The sequence below is a fragment of the Lactuca sativa genome, chromosome 5 (assembly GCF_002870075.4).
Source record: "Lactuca sativa cultivar Salinas chromosome 5, Lsat_Salinas_v11, whole genome shotgun sequence".
Taxonomy (NCBI): domain Eukaryota; kingdom Viridiplantae; phylum Streptophyta; class Magnoliopsida; order Asterales; family Asteraceae; genus Lactuca; species Lactuca sativa.
The window spans coordinates 95,796,472-95,818,173 of record NC_056627.2 but is presented as its reverse complement, the minus strand read 5'-3'; the positions used below and the strand labels follow the sequence as shown (position 1 = coordinate 95,818,173).

General features: G+C 38.4%; 1 protein-coding gene across 1 annotated transcript; it reads left to right on the top strand.

Annotated features, from left to right (window-relative positions):
* The first annotated feature begins 19,055 nt into the window (after window positions 1-19,055).
* On the top strand, window positions 19,056-19,855 carry LOC111893242 (protein ALP1-like). Its single transcript, XM_052771647.1, has 2 exons — window positions 19,056-19,070; window positions 19,196-19,855. The coding sequence occupies exons 1-2, from the start codon at window positions 19,056-19,058 to the stop codon at window positions 19,853-19,855; spliced, it is 675 nt and encodes a 224-aa protein (XP_052627607.1).
* Window positions 19,856-21,702: the final 1,847 nt, after the last annotated feature.

The following is a 21,702-nucleotide window of genomic DNA, read 5'->3' as shown; positions in this document are numbered from 1 at the left end:
GCCCCTCCATTCCCTTGGGAGTTTATTTGCGAGAGGGCTGCGGTTACCGCTGCTGTGATAGCAGCCTGAACCATGGCCGGATCATAAGCTGGTGGTGGAGGTGGTGGAGGTGCCGTGCCCGGCCTGGGCCTTAAGTTTGGACGAGGAGGCATCTTGCTGCCAAAAGAAAAATATGGAAGAAAATTATAAGTTTTGGCAGTTCAAAGTTGAATGATATTGAGTTAACTGCCTTAAATAGATTAAGAATTTGGTTTGATCAACAATGGGTTTTGAGCTTGATTTATTAATAACGTTTGAATGGATGCACTTATGAGTTGAACGGAATACACATATTTAAAATCAGAGAAGGGGGGGGGGGGTATGCCCCATATATATAAAACATATAGTCGTGTTACATCCGAGTTTAGACAAAACTTTTTGACCTTTCTAAAGGTCTCCGATTACAGAAAGTTTTAACGAAAAGGAAATTCTTATCCGAAGTCCTAATTTATAACAAAATTTGAAATCCTGGCAGGCACTACTTGCGACGTAGGTTGCGCTTGGAGCTTGACTCCGCATCTGATTGCTTCGATTCCATTAGGCGTCGATCAAAAGCGGCTTGTTGCTCCCTTAACTCGGCTAGGGCTGCAATTATCTGTGCCTGAAATGCCTCAGACTGGAGTTGGACATTATCTTGTATCTTGTCCAGTCTACGGATATCGGAGGTGTGAACCTGCACTTCCACGTTGATATCCCGGAGTCGGCTTGCTTGTACTCCGGACTGATAGGACTGATTGGCTAACTTACCAACCATTACCGGGAGTGCTCGATCAGCCGAACTGCCACCGCGGACATCGTAGAAGTCCCGACACATGCCGTAGGGAGGGCGTATGCCTTGTTGTTGGCTCCAATGATGTAGGTGACTTCCCCAGACGGGAGTGGGTCCTTGGAAGTTCCTCACATGGGCAGGAGGTTGAATGGGTGGTGGATCGATCACTTCAGGTTCTGAGTCAGTACCGGAGTCATCACCTAATTCTATGGGTTCCTCATCCTCTTCTGGATCATCTTCGATCCATCCTCCGTTGCCTTGGTTGGGAAAGTAGGGGTCATTGGGGTGGTGAAATCCAGCCATTTGACTGTACGAGAAATAGGGTCATAAGAATTGAATAAAGTCGGAACATGCAAAACATGTAAGTTAGTTTAAATAGCAACTACTCCTATAGCATTTAAATTATTGTGTTTGATTCTAATAACGGTTTGGTAAGTTTTTAAAATTTGTTGTCCACTGCAGACACCCCTCGGCACACGTTAGTCGGCTCTCGGACAAATATAGTTGATCAGGCTATATCCTTCCCAGTTCCGATTACATGTCCCAAGGCGTACCTGTACTGCACAACTCATTAATAATACTTCTAATATGGTACGATGTGGAACTGTTATTTATTACTAAATGAATGCATGCTTACTTACAAAAACTAAATAGATTTAATTCCAAAAGCATGACTCTTCTCAGAGTGTTTTTGCCCAGTTGAGTTTATAGTTGTATAAAAAAATGGTTTTGATATACTTAATTCACTATAAACGAAGCTCTGATACCAATCTGTCACACCCCCAAACCTGAACGGCGGAAACGTTCGGGGGCGGAGGACGTCATATTCAGTATCATAACAGTTCATAGAAAGGAAAGTACACACCACCATATATATATTAAAGTTTCCAAAATGTTTACATAATCGTAGGTGTTACATGTTTGCAAAAGAAATCAAATATAAAATGGTGATCCAAAATATGTTACTAACGCCAATGCGTTAGTCTTCAGAAGTAGTTGCTACCTGGCTAGCGGTTTCCTGTGAATACAAGTTATTTCAAAGAAAAAGTGTCAACATTTAAGTTGGTGAGTTCATAAGTAGTGTTTTGAGAAGATGTATGCCATTCGAAAGTGTTTGCATGTTTTCCAGAAAAACCCTTATTTTCTTATAAAAGTATGCAATGCATATGAATGTTCGTGATGTAAATTGCAACTAATTGTACCGAGAAAATCCCTTATTTTCCTATTAGTTGTTTGGTTTGTATACAGGAAAAACCCTTATTTTCCTGACATAACTGGCAGTCTCTAAGACCGAAAATCGCAAGCAACCGACGTGCTCGAAAGGTGTGGCATAGTTTTATATAATAAAGCTATACGAAGATCGCATTTGTTAGATGAAGAATAGTTTTAAAAGCTACTCTTTCATAAAAGCATAATACCATAATAATTGTATATCCGATGAGTTTTATAACCATACTAAACATAATATGCCTGTAGCGACGTTCTTCAGGCGTCGTAGCGTTATGACAACTGTCACCCCAAAAGACGGACTGTAGCTAACAGTCAGGGCGCGGGATCATGACTTCCCGTATAGATCTATACACATTTGACACGTTCTCCGAACGGGAGACTCTGGTTATAGACAGGACTTGCAGCATTACTTTCTAATAAAGAAAAGTAACGTTTGAAGATATACACGACTCATGGATTCTCAACTAAGTCTGTATTAAAGTAGTAGTTTGTATGCAAAGTTTAACCTCTATCACAATGTTTGACAAAGCATAAATCATAAGTTCTTTGAATGCATGAAATGACTTAGTAAAGAACGTTACCCTTGATATGATGTGTTTGTGTGTAAACGTATAAATAAAACATATTTCTATTTATAAACATATTATATCCCAAAGAGGTTAAAGCTGTGTTGTGAGGGGTTTTGTATCATAATATCTTCACAAGATAGTTACAACAACAGTATGAAAAGTATATGAAAAGGTTAAGGTTTCACACGATTTTTGTCATGTGTATACTTGTATTCCTCCCCAAAAAGAGTATAAAACATTTAAAATGTATTTAAAGAGTGTTCGAAGGGGATATGAACTCACTTGATAGTTTGAAGATTGTGGGGTGGAAAACCGAGCAGAGTTTCGTCTCGGGAAACTGATTTTTCTTGGGATTCTCGGGAATCTCGGGAGTAGAATCGGCCTTCGGGACTTGAGCCAAAAAGACCAGAGCTTCGGGTTTGAACGGACACGGAAAACGAGGAAATGCTGGGAGAGAGAGAAGAGAAATGAACCCTTTCTTTGGAAACCCTCGCATTCTATTTATAGGAAGGCAAGTCTGCCTCGGTACGCGGGGCGTACGCTCGTACGCGCTGCGTACGCGTACGTCATGCATGACCGAAGCCTCGACTGCCTCGGTTCGGATGGGACGGGTTCTTGGGTTATCGGGTCGGATGGGACGGGTTGCTGGGGAGGTGGGTCGGATGGGACGCCGGGTCGGACGGGTCGGACGGGTCGGACGGGTCGGACGGGTCGGCTTCCTCGGATATGGCGACGTGGACGATCCGAGGCCAATCCTCTCGGTTACGCGGGGCGTACAGGAGTACGCAGCGCGTACTTCGGAGAAGGACGCTGACTCCTCTTCGGATAATGTCCGAATTTTGAATTAAATAAATAATTAATTTATTTAATAAACTTCAAAAATCCATATCTTCTTCATACGAACTCCGTTTTCGATGGTCTTTATATCCACGCGTAGGTGAGACTACGATCTACAACTTTCGTTTAGACTCCGTTGGCAAATTCCAAAATTATTTTTATTATTTATTTTATAACTAATCGCTTTTAAGGAATTTCTTTGAAAAATCATAACTTCCTCATGCGAAGTCAGATTTGGACGTTCTTTTTGTGTACGCTCACGGTTTAATGTTATCTATGACTTTCATTTAGATACCTAAGGCTAAATGTTATCGTATTGAAACTTTGCGTTTTTCGTTTGATCGGTGTTGACGGTTTTGACAGAAATCTTAGAATGGTCATAGCTTCTTCGCCATAACTCAGATTTTAGTGTTTCTTTATTTATTTGGAACCTTTAAGACGATATTTACTACATAGCGTACTCCAAATCAGAGCTTTTGAACAATTCATTTATCGATGATATTCCCATTACATTCAAAAAGGGGGGTTACAAGACTCGGTTTATATTGCCCGGGATAACGGGTTGTTACACTAGAAATCTAATTGATCTACTTTATCTCTCTTTAAGTTCTGTTTCTTGTTGAAGATCTAATGGATTCATCAAACTCATTGTTGTTATTTTCTGTTTTTGAACTTGGATTAAAGGCTATTGGTCCAAATTTTCGTTTGGAATTAAGATTGTACAATCAATATGTGGATCAGGGTGCTATTGAGATGTATAATCTCTTTATTGATGGGAAGATAACTGGGTACACAAGTTGTAATCAATATGGGAGTTGTATCTTACGAAATGATGAAGTTTTAATGGAACAATTTTGTATTATCTAAGCACATTTAGATCTGAAAAATGAAAAACAATTGAAGAAAGAAAGAAGAAGAAAAGAATGTGCTATGAGAAAAGTAGAAGAAAAAGAAAATGGTGTTCTTGATAAAGTTCATGAAGTTGTTCACGTTTCTGTGAAAAATGTGACTTTGGATGCATTTGTTGTGGGGAAGTCAAGTGTTTCAAGTTTTTCATAAATTTCACATTTCGAATCCAGTAGTTGTGAAGACAAATTTCAAAGCAAATCTTCAAAAATTGTAAAAGTAAAGATGCTTTGTTCTATTGGAACTGAAACATAAGAATATTCATGTTCTAATGATAGTTTTGAAGCAAGTGTCCCTTATAGAAAGTATATCATTCAAGATGTTCAGATTTACCAAACTCCAAATGATTGTGTAAAAAAGATTTCAAATGTTCAGATCATGTTATGTGAGGAACATGTTCAAATCCGAAAATCAATTTTGAAGTCTCAAAATTTGAAGAAGAAGAAGAAGAAGAGAAAGGTGAAAAATGTTTGGATGCCAAAAGTACAAGTTTGTCATGCTTTTGAAAATGTCAAGAAAGTACAGATCAAGCATGATGATTCACAAATTTGTTCAAATAGAGATTTTATAAGATGGAGAAAAGAGAAAAAGTTCTTTGGTTGGTTCAATGAGATATTTAATAATTTTTTATTTTCTAACTAAGAAGTAAATATTATTTCAACAAAGATGATTCAAATCAGTGTTTTTTTCAAAGAAATGGATTTACAAGAAGACTTCATCAATTTTAAACCTGGATTCCAAAAAATTCAATGTTTAAATTGGAATTTAATTTGAGGGCATCCTTTTGTTGAAGAAATCAATTTTAATTGATTTTAAATCAATGTATTGATCCAAATTGAAGTAACGGTACAGCTAAGGCTGGAGGGAGTGGTGCCACCGAAACCGCACTCCCTTCACCGCCACATATGCGTCACGTCAATTTTTACCACAGAAGTGTGGTTTCTTGCCACACCAACAGAGTGGTGCCACACTTTTATTTCTTTTTTTTTTTGTTTTTTTTAACTATTTTAATTTAATAAATTTTTTTTAATAAAACAACATATTTTTCATTACTTGAAAATTAAAAAACCCATTACATTGAAAATTCAAAAAACATTACATTGCATTTAAAAAAAAATTATACACACGAAAAAAAACACATTTTTGAGATTGGTGAATTTTTTTAAATAAAATAGAGAGGAGAGTGTTTTTTGTTTGAAAAAAATGAAGTGTGTGTAGTATTTTATAGGAAAGAAAGGAAAAAGGAAAAAAAAAATAAATGGTAGTATTTTGACCTGATTCCTCCCAACCAATCACATTGCGGCTATTGAGGGCCGCGGTACGGCCAAAACCGTAGGATACCGCAGTCTGGGGGCGGTGTTCGCGGTTGAGGTGGCATAAACAGCAGCCCCAAAGCGCGGCCACTCCCTACAGCTAAGGCTTATCGGTGTGCGTGCGGTCCAAGACCGCACTTCGTGCCACATAGGACGGGAACACCGCCCCCAGACCGGTCTGGTATGGTCTTGGCCGCAGTGCGGTCCTCCATAACCATGGTTTCTGATTGGTTGAGGCTGGATTCGGAGGATTGAGCGCATTTAATTTTTTTTTCTTTTGTTTTTTCTTTCCTATATATATATATATATATATATATATATATATATCAACTTAATTTTTTTTCACAACACAATCTTCTCTCTCTAAAAAAAAAAAAAATTAAAAATCACCACTTTTCCAAAAATGTCATCTTCTGAAGAATTTCAGACTATTTTTGATACCACTATTGCGTGTGTTCAAATGGTGGAACAAACATACAACGTTGTATGTAACAACCCAACTGCAAGTTCTCAACAAAGAACACGAAGATATATTTACAGAAATTGTGAAGAAGCCAACCAACGTTTGGTGCAAGACTATTTTGCAGAGAATGCCACTTACCAAGGGTATTATTTTCGTAGGTGCTTCAGAATGCTCAAAGGTTTATTCGAACATATAGTTGAAGATGTAACGAGGGAGTGCAGTTTTTTCCAACAACGCTACGATGCTAGAGTTACACTCGGTTTCACTCCCTTACAAAAATGCATGGCCGCACTTCGTCAGTTAGCATATGGCATTCCGCCTGATGCGTTAGACGAAAGTTTTAGGATGTCTGCTAGGATAACACGGGACAGTCTCCATTTTTTCTGCAAAACTGTGATTCAGTTTTATGGTCCAAAATATTTACGTAAGCCTACACGTAATGACATCCTGCAATTGCAAGCTCATCATGCTAGTGTGTATGGGTTTCCTGGAATGCTAGGAAGCTTAGATTGTCTCCATTGGGCATGGGGAAATTGCCCTATAGCATATCATGGGCAATTTACCCGTGGTGATCATGGTCACCCAACGGTCATGTCACACCCCCAAACCGGAACGGCGGAAACGTTCGGGGGCGGATAACTTCATGTGGTAGCGTAACAAATGAATACATAGTAAAGAAAGCAATACAACCATCATATATATAATTGAAAGTTTACATTGTTAAAAGGTACATGTTCAAAACCAATTACAATATGATGCCAAAATATGAATTTAAACTGGCGCCGCAACGTCCCTTCTTCAAAAGCTGTTTGTTACCTTTAATTACTGAATCCCTGGGACATACAAGTAGTTTTGAAAGAGTAGATCAGCATTTAAGCTGGTGAGTTTCATAAGTATTTAATGACAATGTTTGTATGAAATGAAATGTTTTGTTTTTGTTTGTTTGTTCCTAGAAAATCCCATATTTTCTACTAGCATAAATGTAGCCTTCTATCAAGACCAATGTTTGTTTCTAGAAAATGTATGTACGTATAAAATTTCCAATACGTCTGGAAAACCCCGTAAATCAATGTATTTTTAATACCCCATGTGAGTTTTATAACCATGCTATTGACTCGGATTGCCTATACACAACGATCTTCAGGCATTGGAATGTTCTGACGTTTGTCACCCCAAATGGTGTACTGTAGCTAACAGTCAGGGCGCGGGGTTGTCAAGCCCGTGTAGATCTATACACAAACACCAGGCTCTCCCTCCAAGGGATTTTGGTATATAATACAGGACTTGAAATGTGTACTCGAACGTACATGAAGTTAATGTCTCATAAAACTTAGTATAAAAACAGATTTACGTGTTAAAATGTTCGTTTGTTCTTGTATGTGAAAGTGACTTCTTGAAAATAGTGTTTCTAGTATGTAAAAGTTAGTAATGTTCTCGTAAAACTATACCTATTATAATTTTCTAAAAGTGTGTCTCGTTTGTTTAGAAATCCCTAGAAAATGAATCACTTGTTATGAAAGTATAAATTTTTATAGTGTCTAAGTTGGACACATATACATGCAGTCTAAGCAGAGTGTTTGATTTATATATATATATATATATATATATATATATATATATATATATATATATATATATATATATATATATATATATATATATATATATATAACAACATTTTTCATTTCAAAAGATATAATGTTATCGTGATATATTTTGCATACGAAAGTTTCCCTATAAAGGTTATAAATAACATATGATTCTATTGATAAAAAGTGTATAATGAATCTTTATATAACACACGATAATAATCGTGTGTTTTACTTGTATTCCCCCCCTTGAAAACATATAAAAGCATTTATAGAACATTTAAAAGGTTAATTAAGGGGTATGAACTCACTTGAAAAATCGGAAAAAGGCGAGATGAAAACCGAGCAGAACTTCGACTCGAGAAAGCGGATTTTCTCGGGATTCTCTGGAATCTTGGGAGCACAAACGACCTTCGGGACTTGAGCAAGGTAACCGGGGCTTTGGGTTAGCACGGGCACGGAAAACGAGCCAAAGCGCAAGAAAATTGAGAGGAAACTGAGCCCTTTCTTCGGAACCCTCGCATCCCTTTTATAGGGTGTGGGAATCGCCTCGGTATGCTGGGCGTACTCGTGCGTCACACATGAGCGCATCCTCGACTGCTTCGGACTCCGGATGGGACGGCCTAGCTTCGCATAGGGCGCGACGTGGACGATCCGAGGCCTAGGCCTCGAGTACGCTGGGCGTACGAGCGTACGTTGGGCGTAACTCGGCCCGACCTGATGACTCCTCCTTCGGATAATACCAAGGTTTATTATATATTTTAATTATTTAATAAACTTCAAAAATTCATATCTTCTTCATACAAACTCCGTTTTCGACGTTCTTTATATCCACACGAAGGTGAGACTACGCTCTACAACTTTCGTTTAGATTCGGTCGACAAATTTTGAAATTATTTTTGTTATTTATTTTTAAAAGGTCGCGGTAAGAAAATTTCGTTAGAAATTCATAACTTCTTTATCTGACGTCTGTTTTTGCCAGACTTTTTACCGTTGAAATACCATTGTTGAGACCTTCGATTCTCGTTTAGGTCATTCCGGCCAAAAGTCGCTCGATCTCCGTTTCGATTTGTTAGCTGTCTGTCGCTAAGCCGAACTTGGAAAAATCATAACTTCTTTATACGAAGTTAGATTTGGGCGTTCTTTTTACGTACGATCACGGTTTAATGACATCAAACATAGTAAGTAATTATATAGAGACTTTTTGGACCTTTTATTTTCTAAGTTAATTTCATTATATCAAAAGTGGTTACAATACTTGACTTTTTAGGTCATTACATAGAGTTGAAATATCGGGTTGTCACATCATCCCCCCGTTAGAGGGAATTTCGTCCCGAAATTTAAAGTAAGAAAGATACTTGTGAATCAGAGAAAAATATGAGGGTACTTTTGTTTCATCTGATCTTCGCGTTCCCATGTAAATTCAGGTCCTCGCTTGGCGTTCCAGTGAACCTTCACGATGGGTATGCGACTTTGTTTTGTTTGTTTGATCTCTCGGTCCATGATTTCTATCGGATCTTCCACAAAGTTGAGGCTCTCGTTTATCTCGATCTCGTCGAGTGGAATAACAAGAGTCTCATCGGACAAACACTTTTTCAAGTTTGAGACATGGAAGGTTGGATGCATGTTACTAAGTTCACGTGGTAGATTAAGCTTGTAAGCTACAGGGCCGATTCTGGCAAGAATCTCGAAAGGCCCTACGTATCTTGGATTTAGCTTTCCACGCTTTCCAAAGTGTATTAAGCCCTTCCATGGTGAGACCTTCAATAGAACGCGATCTCCTACCTGGAATTCCAAAGGTTTCCTCCTTTGGTCAGCATAGCTTTTCTGTCGGTCCCTAGAGGCTTTCAACCGTTCACGAATCTGAATGATCTTCTCTGTCATTTCCCGTATGATTTTCGGACCTGTGAGAGAGCTTTCAGGAACTCGTCCCTTAGCTAACTGGGTGTCGCCAACTTCAGTCCAACACATAGGGGACCTGCACTTACGGCCATAGAGGGCTTCAAATGGAGCAGCTTTTATGCTCGTATGATAACTATTGTTGTATGAAAATTCAACAAGGGGCAAATGGATGTCCCATGCCTTTCCAAAGTCAATCACACAGGCTCTCAGCATATCTTCCAAATTTTGTATCGTTCTCTCACTTTTCCCGTCTGTTTGTGGATGGTAGGCTGTACTCATGTCTAGCCTAGTCCCCAGGGAACTTTGTAGTGACTGCCAGAACCTTGAAGTGAATCTACTATCTCTATCGAAGATAATGGATATCGGAACGCCATGCAGTCGCACTATTTCCCTTATGTAAGTTCTTGTAAGCCTTTCCATCTTGTCAGTCTCCTTGATTGGTAGGAAATGCGCGGATTTGGTCAATCTGTCGATGATGACCCATATGGTATCGAGTCCACCCATTGTCTTGGGCAACTTGGTTACGAAGTCCATAGTAATCCGTTCCTATTTCCATTCCGGTATCTCCGACTGTTGTAATAATCCTGACGGTTTCTGATACTCGACCTTAACCTTAGCGCAAGTAAGGCATTTACTGACGAAGGTAGCAATTTCTGCTTTCATGTTAGGCCACCAGTACAATTTCTTAAGATCCAGATACATTTTATCTGAACCTGGGTGGACGGAATATCTCGTGTTGTGTGCTTCGGCCATGACCACGTCTCTGAAACCACCATGTTTCGGTGTCCAGATACGGTCCATGAGATAATATGCTCCGCCACCCTTGATTTCTAGATTCTTTTCCATTCCTCTCAGGGATTCACCCGCCACATTTCAGTTTGCAAAGATTCCAGTTGAGCCTCCTTAATTTGGGTGGATAAGTAGGAATGGATAGTCATAGTCAGAGATTTGACTCTCCGACCAGTGTATTCTTTTCGACTGAGGGCGTCAGCTACCACATTGGCCTTGCCAGGATGATAACGAATTTCACATTCGTAGTCATCGAGTAACTCGACCCATCGTCGTTGTTGCATGTTGAGCTCCTTCTGATCGAAAATGTGTTGAAGGCTCTTGTGATCGGTGAAAATAGTACTCTTTGTTCCGTACAAGTAGTGCCTCCAGATCTTTAAAGCAAATACTACTGCTCCTAACTCAAGATCGTGTGTTGTATAGTTTACTTCGTGTGTCTTAAGCTGATGGGAGGCATAAGCAATAACATTCCCTCTTTGCATAAGAACACAACCAAGTCCTTGGTTTGATGCATCGCAATACACTACGAAATCTTCTATCCCTTCGGGGAGGGATAGTATCGGCGCGGTGCACAAAGCCTGTTTCAGTGTTTGGAACGCCTTCTCTTGTTTTGCTTCCCAGTCAAAGGCCACGCCTTTCTGGGTCAATGTAGTGAGAGGTTTCGCAATGCTAGAGAAGTTCTTTATGAATCTGCGATAATAGCCAACGAGACCTAGAAATTGACGAATCTCTGTAGGTGTCTTTGGTGCCGACCAGTTCTCAATGGCCTTAATTTTGGAGGGGTCCACGTGTATTCCCTTCTCGCTAACAACGTGGCCCAAAAATTCGACTCTTCGAATCCAAAATTCGCATTTAGAGAACTTCGCATAGAGCTTCTTCGATCGTAATGTTTCTAAGACTTTTCGTAGGTGCTGACTATGCTCTTCCTTACTTCGGGAGTAGATAAGTATATCATCGATGAAGACGATGACGAACTGATCCAAGTAAGGACGGCACACCCTATTCATTAGGTCTATGAATACTGCTGGTGCGTTGGTTAATCCGAACGGCATCACTACAAGTTCGTAGTGTCCATAACGGGTTCGGAAGGCTGTCTTGGGAATATCCCCCTCTAGTACTCGTAATTGGTGATATCTGGATCGTAGATCTATCTTCGAGAAGTAGTTTGCTCCCTGAAGTTGATCAAAAAGGCCATCAATGCGGGGCAGAGGATAACGATTTTTGACAATAAGTTTGTTCAGTTCTCTATAGTCGATGCACATACGGAACGATCTGTCTTTCTTCTTTACAAATAAGACGGTGCTCCCCAAGGTGAGAAACTTGGTATAATAAATCCCTTTTGGTGGAGTTCGTTAAGCTGACTGGAAAGTTCTTGCATCTCTGCTGGTGCCAGACGATAAGGCGATTTTGCTACTGGGGTAGCCCCTGGAACTAAGTCGATTCTAAACTCGACTTGACGTTGCGGTGGTAATCCTGGTAGTTCTTCTGGAAAGATATCGGGAAAGTCGCGTACTTCTGGAATGCTCTTAATATCCTTTACTTCCTGACTCGTATCGACGATGTGTGCAAGAAATGCATGATAATCCTTTCGCAAACACTTTTGAGCTTGGATGCACGAAATGATGCGAAGGTTTGTACTTGATTTGTCGCCGTAAATCACTAATGTTTCGTCGTTAGGAAGACTAAGACGAACTGCTTTCTCAAAGCACATGATGTTGGCGCGAAGAAGACTTAACCAATCCATGCCAACTATGACGTCGAAACTTTTCATTTGGACCGGCATGAGGTTGATTGGGAAAGAATGACCCTCTAAAGTTAATGTACAGCCCATGTATATGCAGTTAGTGTTTTCCGTTTTTCCATTTGCCATTTCTATAGTGAATGATTTTTCTAACTTGCTAGGTTTACGTTTAAGTAGGTGAATAAAGTTTTGACTCACGAAGCTTCTCTCCGCTCCACTATCGAACAGTATGCATGCATATGAATTATCGAGAAGAAACGTACCAGCAACTACTGTAGGATCAGCTACGGCTTCTTCGTGGCCTATAGTCAACACTCGTCCCACCCCGCCAATATCTGCTGCTTTTGGGTAGTTTCTCTTGTAGTGGCCCACCTCGCCACAATCATAGCAAGCTCGGCCTACACCAACGTTGGGAACTTGAGTGATTGGCTTTACGGGGTCCTTGCAGAAACGGACAGTGTGTCCCTTTTTGTTGGAGTTGGAGCAATGCATTTCACGACAAGGTCCAAGGTGGTGGTAAGTGCATTTGGTGCACTTTGGAAAGTTACCCGCATATGGCTTTGTCGGGTAGGGATTTGTTGGAACGGTAGTAGGTACAGTAGCAGCATTCACTGTAACTAGTTGTTGTTTCTTTGAGGATTCTTGGGAAGACACACCCTTCCCTTTACTCCATCCTCTCTTCCTGTTATTGTTGTTGTTGTTTCCCTTTTGTGGTTCTGGTGTAGAAATTGCCGAGTTCTGATGACTTCCGTGATCAATGAGAGATTGTGCCAGCTCTTTGGCACTTTCAAAAGTGTCAGGATTTGGAGCTAACACGCTCGACTGAATTTGGGGCGACAGTCCCCAAATTTATCTCTCTATTTTCTTGCTCTCAGGAGCAATCATATCCGGGCAAAGGATTGCTAGATCACAGAATCTGTTGGTATAAGTTGCTATGTCGGTACCAATCATTCCGAGCGTCCAGAGTTCATGCTCGAGTTTTTGAATTTCTCCTCATGGACAGTACTCTCTCATCAGCATGGTTTTTAAGCTCTCCCAGCTTATTGAGTTTGCCACTATCAGAGTAAGAGGGTGTTTGTTTTTTCTCTGCAGGTTTGCGTGACCTCTTCTGTCTGCGAGGCGCAGACCACGCGCAGACATAATGGTTTGCAGTCTGTTTGTTTTTCTGAAGTGCGCAGACATAAAAACGTCTGCGCGAGGTCTTCACCACACAGATATGGGATAGCATCTTCTAAAGTCTGCAAGCCCTTTAACCTAAAAAAAACACGTCTTTTTTTTTTTGCTTCCGCCTCCAGTCCTCGTCCAACCCTCCCAGAAAAAACCCTCGATTGATCGATCGTACTCCACCTTGCATCGACCACCACCGTCGCAACCCTCCTCTCCGATCAAAACCATCGATCGCTGCCTTCCTCTCCGATCCGGCGTCCTCCGATTTTCCGACCATCACAGTCGATTGCAGCAGCCGGCGAACAACAAGGTCACAGCGACAACTTCAACTAGCGACCAAGCGACGACTCCTCCCCTGCTCGCTGCCGTTAACCAGCGCCTCCCCTGTGAAGCCACCGGTCGGAGAGCGTCGCCCCCACAGCTACACCGGAGACTTCGACCTCACAGCTACAGGTTCGTTTTTTTTTCCTGCTGTCAGTCTTCCTTCTTCTCCCGACTTTCTGTTATTCCCTTCTTATCCGTTGCATTGAAGCTATAGTTCAGAATTTATGTTAATTGATGCATAACTCATAAAAGAGCTGTAAAATAAAAACATTTGTAATGAAAGTAATTTATCTTTGAATGTGAAATTGGATTTGATTTTGAATGAAATACCGAGATGTTAAACCTGTAACATCTCCAGCTTGGTCTGTTTGATCGAAAAAGTCCAATTGTGTATGTGTTTGTGCTTCAATTAGCAATTGAACCTAGATGTTAAACCTGTAACAGTAGCACCCAAATTTTCTGTTTAATTCTGTTATTGTCAAGCCTGGGCATGCCTCCTGTTGTTTTGAATGATGTTCTTATGATGCTTATATGATACCTTGAATGTAATTTAGGTTATGTACACCAACAATGTTAAATTTCCACTCACCCATATTATCAACAATGCTTATAATTAGAATTGATTGTATTACTTAAATATGCAGTAATTCAAAGTTATATATATATATATATATATATATATATATATATATATATATATATATATGATTATTGATTGTGTATATTTATATGATAGTGTATATGTATATGATTGTTGATTTTGTATGTATATGATAGAAAGCATCAAAAAGAGACATAAGTTTTGTTTATTTGATAGAAGTAAAGTTTTTGTCGTTAAAGTGAAGTTTATTTGATTTATAAAGTTTTTTAGAAAACTTTGAATTAAAACACTCTAATTGAGGTTATTTATAATTGAATAAAAAGTTTCACATTATTGTGATTGAAAATAAAACAAAATTACAAATTTGTCGTGAAAATAAAAACTTTTTCTTGAAATAATGATGTTACTTGTTCACTGTTTATTGTTATTTGGTTATTAGAGATGGGAGAAAAACAACAATGGACCAATGAGCACTTAAAATGCTTATTGGATACTTGTATTGAAGAAGTAGAGAGTGTTGGTAGAAAAGGATTGAGTTTGCAGAAAGATTCATGGATAAGGCTTGGAAGAGTTCTTAAGGAGAAATTTGGGGTTGAGTTGACTCAAAAACAAATGAAAAACGCATATGACAATCTGAAAGCCAAATACACTGGATAGGTATATTTAAAAAACAAAACCGGTAATATATACAATTCTCAAACAAACACTTTTAATTTAACAGCCGAGGAGTGGGATGATTTTAAGAAGGTACATATACATTAATATACAATAATATATATATATATATATATATATATATATATATATATATATATATATATAACATTTACGTTTGAAGTTGCCAAATATTCTTATACTATTTCTTGTTACATTTGGGTTTAGGGGCATCCGAAAGCTGCTTCTTTGAGAACAATTCCACTGCCTTTTCCAGATCTTTATGCACGTCTTTTTGATGGAAATAGTGCTACTGGTAATTTTAGGAGTTACTCAACCCAATCATCATCAGTAGCTGGCGCATCCTCCTGTCGTGTTCCATCACTTCAGATCACCGCCACCCCTTTTGATGCAATGGATGATGATGGTGTTGACACTTCTCATCATGAGCCACCACCTTCTGCTGCTTCACCTTTTGAAGCTTCACCTTCTGCTGGTTCACCTTCTACTGCTTCACCTTCTGCTGGTTCACCATATACTGCTACACCATCCGGTAACCCCAACAAAAGGGCTAAACCCTCAACTCCTGTAGCTCCTAGTGCCTCACCGTCTGCTTCTTCACCTGATGGAACTTCTGTTACTGCTGACGATTTAGCATTTGAAATGAAGAAAGCTCTACAAAGTTTGACTAAAGGGTATACAATTCCTCAGTGTTTAGAGAAGTTAGAGGTCCTTCAGTTAGGCCCTACAGATCCTTTACGCTTTGTCGCATATCATATTTTTGGAGGAACCATGAACATGAGAGAGATGTGGATGCATTTGCCCGATGTTCCCGAGATATTACGAGGGTGGCTTGAGATGACGGGTACCAGTTTAGGAGTTTTGAAGGATTGGAAGATTGTTCGATGATTTTCTAGTGTTGAAAGTATTTGTTATGACTTTTTGCCCTTGTTGGAACTACTTTGTTAAATGTTTTTGCCTTTGTTGGAACTATTTTGTTAGGTCTTTTTGCCCTTGTTGGTACTTGAAATATGATTAATGGAATGCTTATTTGATACTTGAAATATGGTTTATGTAATGTTATTTTGGCTTGAAATATGATAAATGGAATGTTTATTTGATACTTGAAATATGGTTTATGTAATGTTTTTTAAAGTTCTACTTTGTTGATTTTAGGTTCATATGGATCACGATCAAAAGTTACTTCTCGTAATTCTAATGTACCTATACATCCGTTATTTTTGGAAGAGGGGTGTGAAACGATTGCGGGATAATGATTCGGAAATGACGGGACACGAATACACATTGGAGTTATTACATCGTAATCGTTTACAATGTGTTGAAGTATTACGCATGTCCCGTGAATCTTTTGTACGACTATGTGCTCATTTTAGAGCAAATTACTCATTAAAGGACAACAAACATGTATCAGTTGAGGAAAAGATGGCTATGTTTTTTATGATGATCAGACATAATCAACGTTACGTGATTATCAAGTGGAGATTTCAACACTCGAAGCAAACAATTCATAAATTTTTTTATGAAGTGTTGGAAAAAATGATGCTTTTCGCACAAGATGTTATAGTACCAACATCTTTTAATCCGAATCCAAACATTCCAGGACATAATAGGAGGCTACGAAGGGTTTTCAAAGGAGCAGTTGGTGCACTTGATGGCACTTTGATACATGCTGTTGTCCCTGCTAAGAAACAAGACTTATATAGAAGTAGGGGAAATGGAGATTGCTACCAAAACGTATTGGCAATATGTGACTTCAATATGATTTTTACATTTGTTGTGACCGGGTGGGAAGGGGTAGCGCATGACTCTAGAATATTATCAGAAGCAGTAGCCGATCCACAAGCATCATTCCCGTTTCCACCACCAGGTAATTTTTTGTTTTTTTTTAATATTTTCATTTTAATTTGAAAATTGATTAGTGTTTTGCATTTTTTTCAGACAAATATTATCTTTGTGATGCCGCGTATGCACACACTCGAGGATTTATGGCCCCTTATCGTAATGTGAGGTATTGGCTTGGAGATTTTCGTCAAAGACGTGCATTGACCAATAAAGAAAAATTTAACCATGGACATGCAAAACTTCGGAATGTCATTGAGCGTGCTTTTGGTGTTTTGAAAGCACGCTTCCCTATATTGAAGAGGATGGCACCATTCCCGTTTGTGACACAAAGAAACATTTCCATGGCATGCTTCACGCTTCATAATTATATAAGGAAAGAAGGATTGAGTGATGAGTATTTCGCACGATACGATGAACCCAATGTCCCGTTTCGAAATAACAATGTGGCCATTGATGATGATGAAGACGGGATTCCAACACATGGTACTGCAGCAGACCGTGAATATATGACTCAGTTACGTGATGAAATTGCTGATCAGTTGATGCACAATATATATTGAATTGTTTTAAATGAAATTGTTATTGTAAAACATTTTTTTTTATTGTATGACTAATTTAGTTGCATGAATTTTATTTTCAATGTTATAAGACTATTATTATTAAAATTTTGGTGTTGAAAAATCATTTTAAGTTTGTAAAATAATTTTATTTAAAATTCAGTTTATTTCAGCAGCCTGCAGACTTTAAAAAACAAACAGTCTTCTTATTGCAGACTGCAGACGTTTGGTCTACCTCTTCTGCTGCAGAGGCTTGCAGATATGGTCCGCAGACTGCAGACATTTTGGCTTCAGAAAAACAAACAGCACCTAAGTACCTTAACGTGGCCATTCCACCAAGTTAAAGCTCTATCGGTAAGCGTGTAAGTTGCAAACTTGACTTTGCTGTGTTCGGGATAGGAGTAGATTTCAAAGATTGATTCTGTCCTTTCGATCCACTGCCTCAGAATCATCACACCACCAGTTCCATTAAACATCCGGGGTTTGGCGTTCGTAAAGTCCTTATAGGTGCATTCTCGGGATTGCCCATGACTCTCGCCATGGTTGGATGGATGTGTGCCAGTTCCCGAGCCAGTAGTAACCGGGTTATTGATCTATGACATGGCAGCTGCTACAGCTGCGGTGACTGCTGCTTGGAACATGGCAGCATCAAATTGAGGAGGTGGAGGTGGTGGTGGTAGAGGTGCTTCCCCACCGTTGTTTCGTCTCGGGTTTCTACGCAGAGGCATCCTTCAATTATATGTTGAAAAGATAAAGATAAGAATTCCATAGCATAGAAAATGAATCTCATGAACTAAATTGCTATAGTTCAACAACAGATGATAGTTTGAGTCTCAAAGATAGAAGAATGAAAGTTACTTGTAAGACTGGAATACGAAACAAGCATATGGTTTTTCCATAACATTTTAAGGATCGAACGAAATACTCAACGTAGTAATAATAGTGCCACTTATTTTAATATAATAGTTGATACAACGATCACGAAAATTTGACCCCTATAAGGGTCTCTAGTTACAAAGTTTAAGGAAAATAAAAACTTTTAGCCGAGTCCTAACTTATAACAAAATTTGAGATTTTGGCAAGCACTACTTGCGACGTAGGTTGCGCTTGGAGCTTGACTCCGCATCCGATTGCTTCGATTCCATAAGACGCCTATCGAAGGCGGCTTGTTGTTCCCTCAATTCAGCGAGGGCTGCAATCATTTGCGCTTGGAATGCCTCAGTTTGGAGTAGGGCATGGTCCTGAGCTCTGTCCAGCCTACGGATGTCGGAAGTGTGAACCTGTACTTCCACGTTGATGACTCCTCCTTCGGATAATACCAAGGTTTATTATATATTTTAATTATTTAATAAACTTCAAAAATTCATATCTTCTTCATACGAACTCCGTTTTCGACGTTCTTTATATCCACGCGAAGGTGAGACTACGCTCTACAACTTTCGTTTAGATTCGGTCGACAAATTTTGAAATTATTTTTGTTATTTATTTTTAAAAGGTCGCGGTAAGAAAATTTCGTTAGAAATTCATAACTTCTTTATCTGACGTCTGTTTTTGCCAGACTTTTTACCGTTGAAATACCATTGTTGAGACCTTCGATTCTCGTTTAGGTCATTCCGGCCAAAAGTCGCTCGATCTCCGTTTCGAGTTTTTAGCTGTCTGTCGCTAAGCCGAACTTGGAAAAATCATAACTTCTTTATACGAAGTTAGATTTGGGCGTTCTTTTTACGTACGATCACGGTTTAATGACATCAAACATAGTAAGTAATTATATAGATACTTTTTGGACTTTTTATTTTCTAAGTTAATTTCATTATATCAAAAGTGGTTACAATACTTGACTTTTTAGGTCATTACATAGAGTTGAAATATCGGGTTGTCACAGCTCATACTTGAAGCAGTTGCATCACAAGATATTTGGATTTGGCATGCTTTATTTGGTTCTCCTGGTTCGATTAACGACATCAACGTTCTTAACCATTCACCAATATTTAACAATATATACGATGGATCCGCACCAGATTCTTCTTTTCAAGTGCGTGGAACGCCATATAAGTATGGTTATTATCTGATCGATGGAATCTATCTTGAGTATGTTTTGTTTGTTAAATCGTTTTCAGCTCCACATGGTTCTAGACGAAAGAAATTCAAGAGAGCTCAAGAAAGAGCTAGGAAGGATGTTGAGCGTGCTTTCGGAGATATGAAGAAACGGTGGTTCATATTGAAAAAACCAGCAGCTTATTTGGGCGAGGAAAAACTTCAAGAAATCATGTATACATGTATTATATTGCATAACATGATTATTGAAGACGAAGGAAGAGCGATATGTGCGTTTAATGAGGAAGAAACCATACGAGAGACACAACCAATAGAAATTGGTGGCGAAAAGTATATAAACAGGAGAGTAGAGATACGTTGCACTGAAACATTTCACAATATTCGCAATGACTTGGTGGAACACATTTACGGGGTTCAAAACATTAACCTTAATTTGGATCCACCGGATGACCCCGAAGACGAGTTCTCGGAGAACGACTTTATATAGTTTGCTTTAATTATTTTATTTATGTTTTTTAAGTTTCTAGGATTATTTAAATGTCATGTGTGTGGTTTTTTCTTTTTTTATTTTGTATTTTTATTTTTATTTTTTTTGTAACGCAATGTACTGTTTTTTTTAATTTTCAAGTAATGAAAAATTATGTTTTTTTTTATTATTATTAAAATAGAAGTTATATTAGATTAAAATAGTTAAAAAAAAGAAGTTTTATTAAATTAAAATACTTAAAAAACAAAAAAAATAAAAGAAGTGAAAAATATGGCACCACACCCCTTTGTGTGGCAAGTACGGTCACCAACATCGACAATTGCCTGGTTTCTGACTGTGAAATTGAAATTTTTTATCAGAGACACGTCAAAATCGGATTTGAGTTTGATTTCAGAGACGATCGACTAGTTTTCAACTCATTGTGTTCCCGAAATCGGAATTGAATTTGTGTTCGAAATTGAACTGTTCATCTCCGAACAGTTCCGACAATCGGAAGATGTCAGAAATCTCAAAGCTTTTTTGGGTTTCGTTGTTGGATGTCACAGCATATCAGGTCTTTAAATTTTTCTAGTAATCGGAATTTCTGGAATCAAAACTGATATCGTTTCCGATTCTTCATATTTTGTCTTCACAATTGATTCAATCATCTCGTTATATGAAATCGGAGGCTTTGCAATCTGAATTGGATATCGCAACTTATTTGGAAATCGGAGTTATCTGCTTAAATGTTGTTTGTATACGAAAGCAACTCTTCTGGATCGGTGTTTATGATTTTTGTTTCGCTAATTGATTTGTGATTTATGGCATTTTTAGTGGAGATCGAAACTGAATACGTTGGAAATTAATTTCTTTTACGAGGTCAAAGAACGTGATTTATCTGGATCTATTGAGGACGATGGTTAAATTTACAAGTTTAGTCCTCAGGGTTCGATTATCTTGATAGATTCTACCTAATTCCTTAATTCTTCACAAATTCATGGGTTTTTATCCAATTTCAACATTTTCTTTCAAAATATTTTTGTTTCTTATCTTTTTCTTGGTCTAATTCTTTCCAAACCCCTCTATTTGTTTCTTATTCTTTTCTTTTTGTTTAAACCTCAAAAAAATCGAAAAATACAAAAAGATTTTTGTTCTTTTTCCATTTTTAATTTTAGAAAAACCCAAAAATCCAAAAAGAATGTATTTCGTTGTTTGTTCAAATTTGATGGGTTTTGAAGATCCATGTTAGTAAACTTGCTCATTGAGATAGAGTAAGTTGCTAGAGATTCTTCTTAAACTTTCCGCATTATCTTCATGTCATTTGTTGAAGATTCAAGGGGTGAGTGAAGTTTGTTAAAAGGGGAGTTCGATTTTGGGAGGATGATATTTGCTTCTCTCTCTTTGGAGACCCCGAGTTCTATTGAGTCTCACAATTTAGGGGGAGAAATGCCAAGAAGATTAAGAATCGTGATCTTCATCAGTTTCAAAATCCAAGGAGAGATTGTTTAGTATTGGAGATATAGAAACTGGTTTGGCATTTCATGTTGATCACTGAAAAATTTTTAGTCTTTGTAGTGGGTTTTTTTATTTAACACATGTTTGATTTTATCCCATATATATAGCCTATAGCTTAGCTTCCTCATCACTACTATAAATTGGAGAAAGCTGTGTATGGATTGAAGCAGGCACCAAGAGCTTGGTATGAAACTCTTTCTTAATTTCTTATCAAATCTGGATAAAAGCGTGGATTCATTGCTCCTAATCTCTTTCGACATTCAAGTGAAAATCATTTAATTCTTGTATAAATCTACATAGATGACATTATTTTCAGTTTAACTGATCAAGTAATGGTAGACGACTTTGCCAAG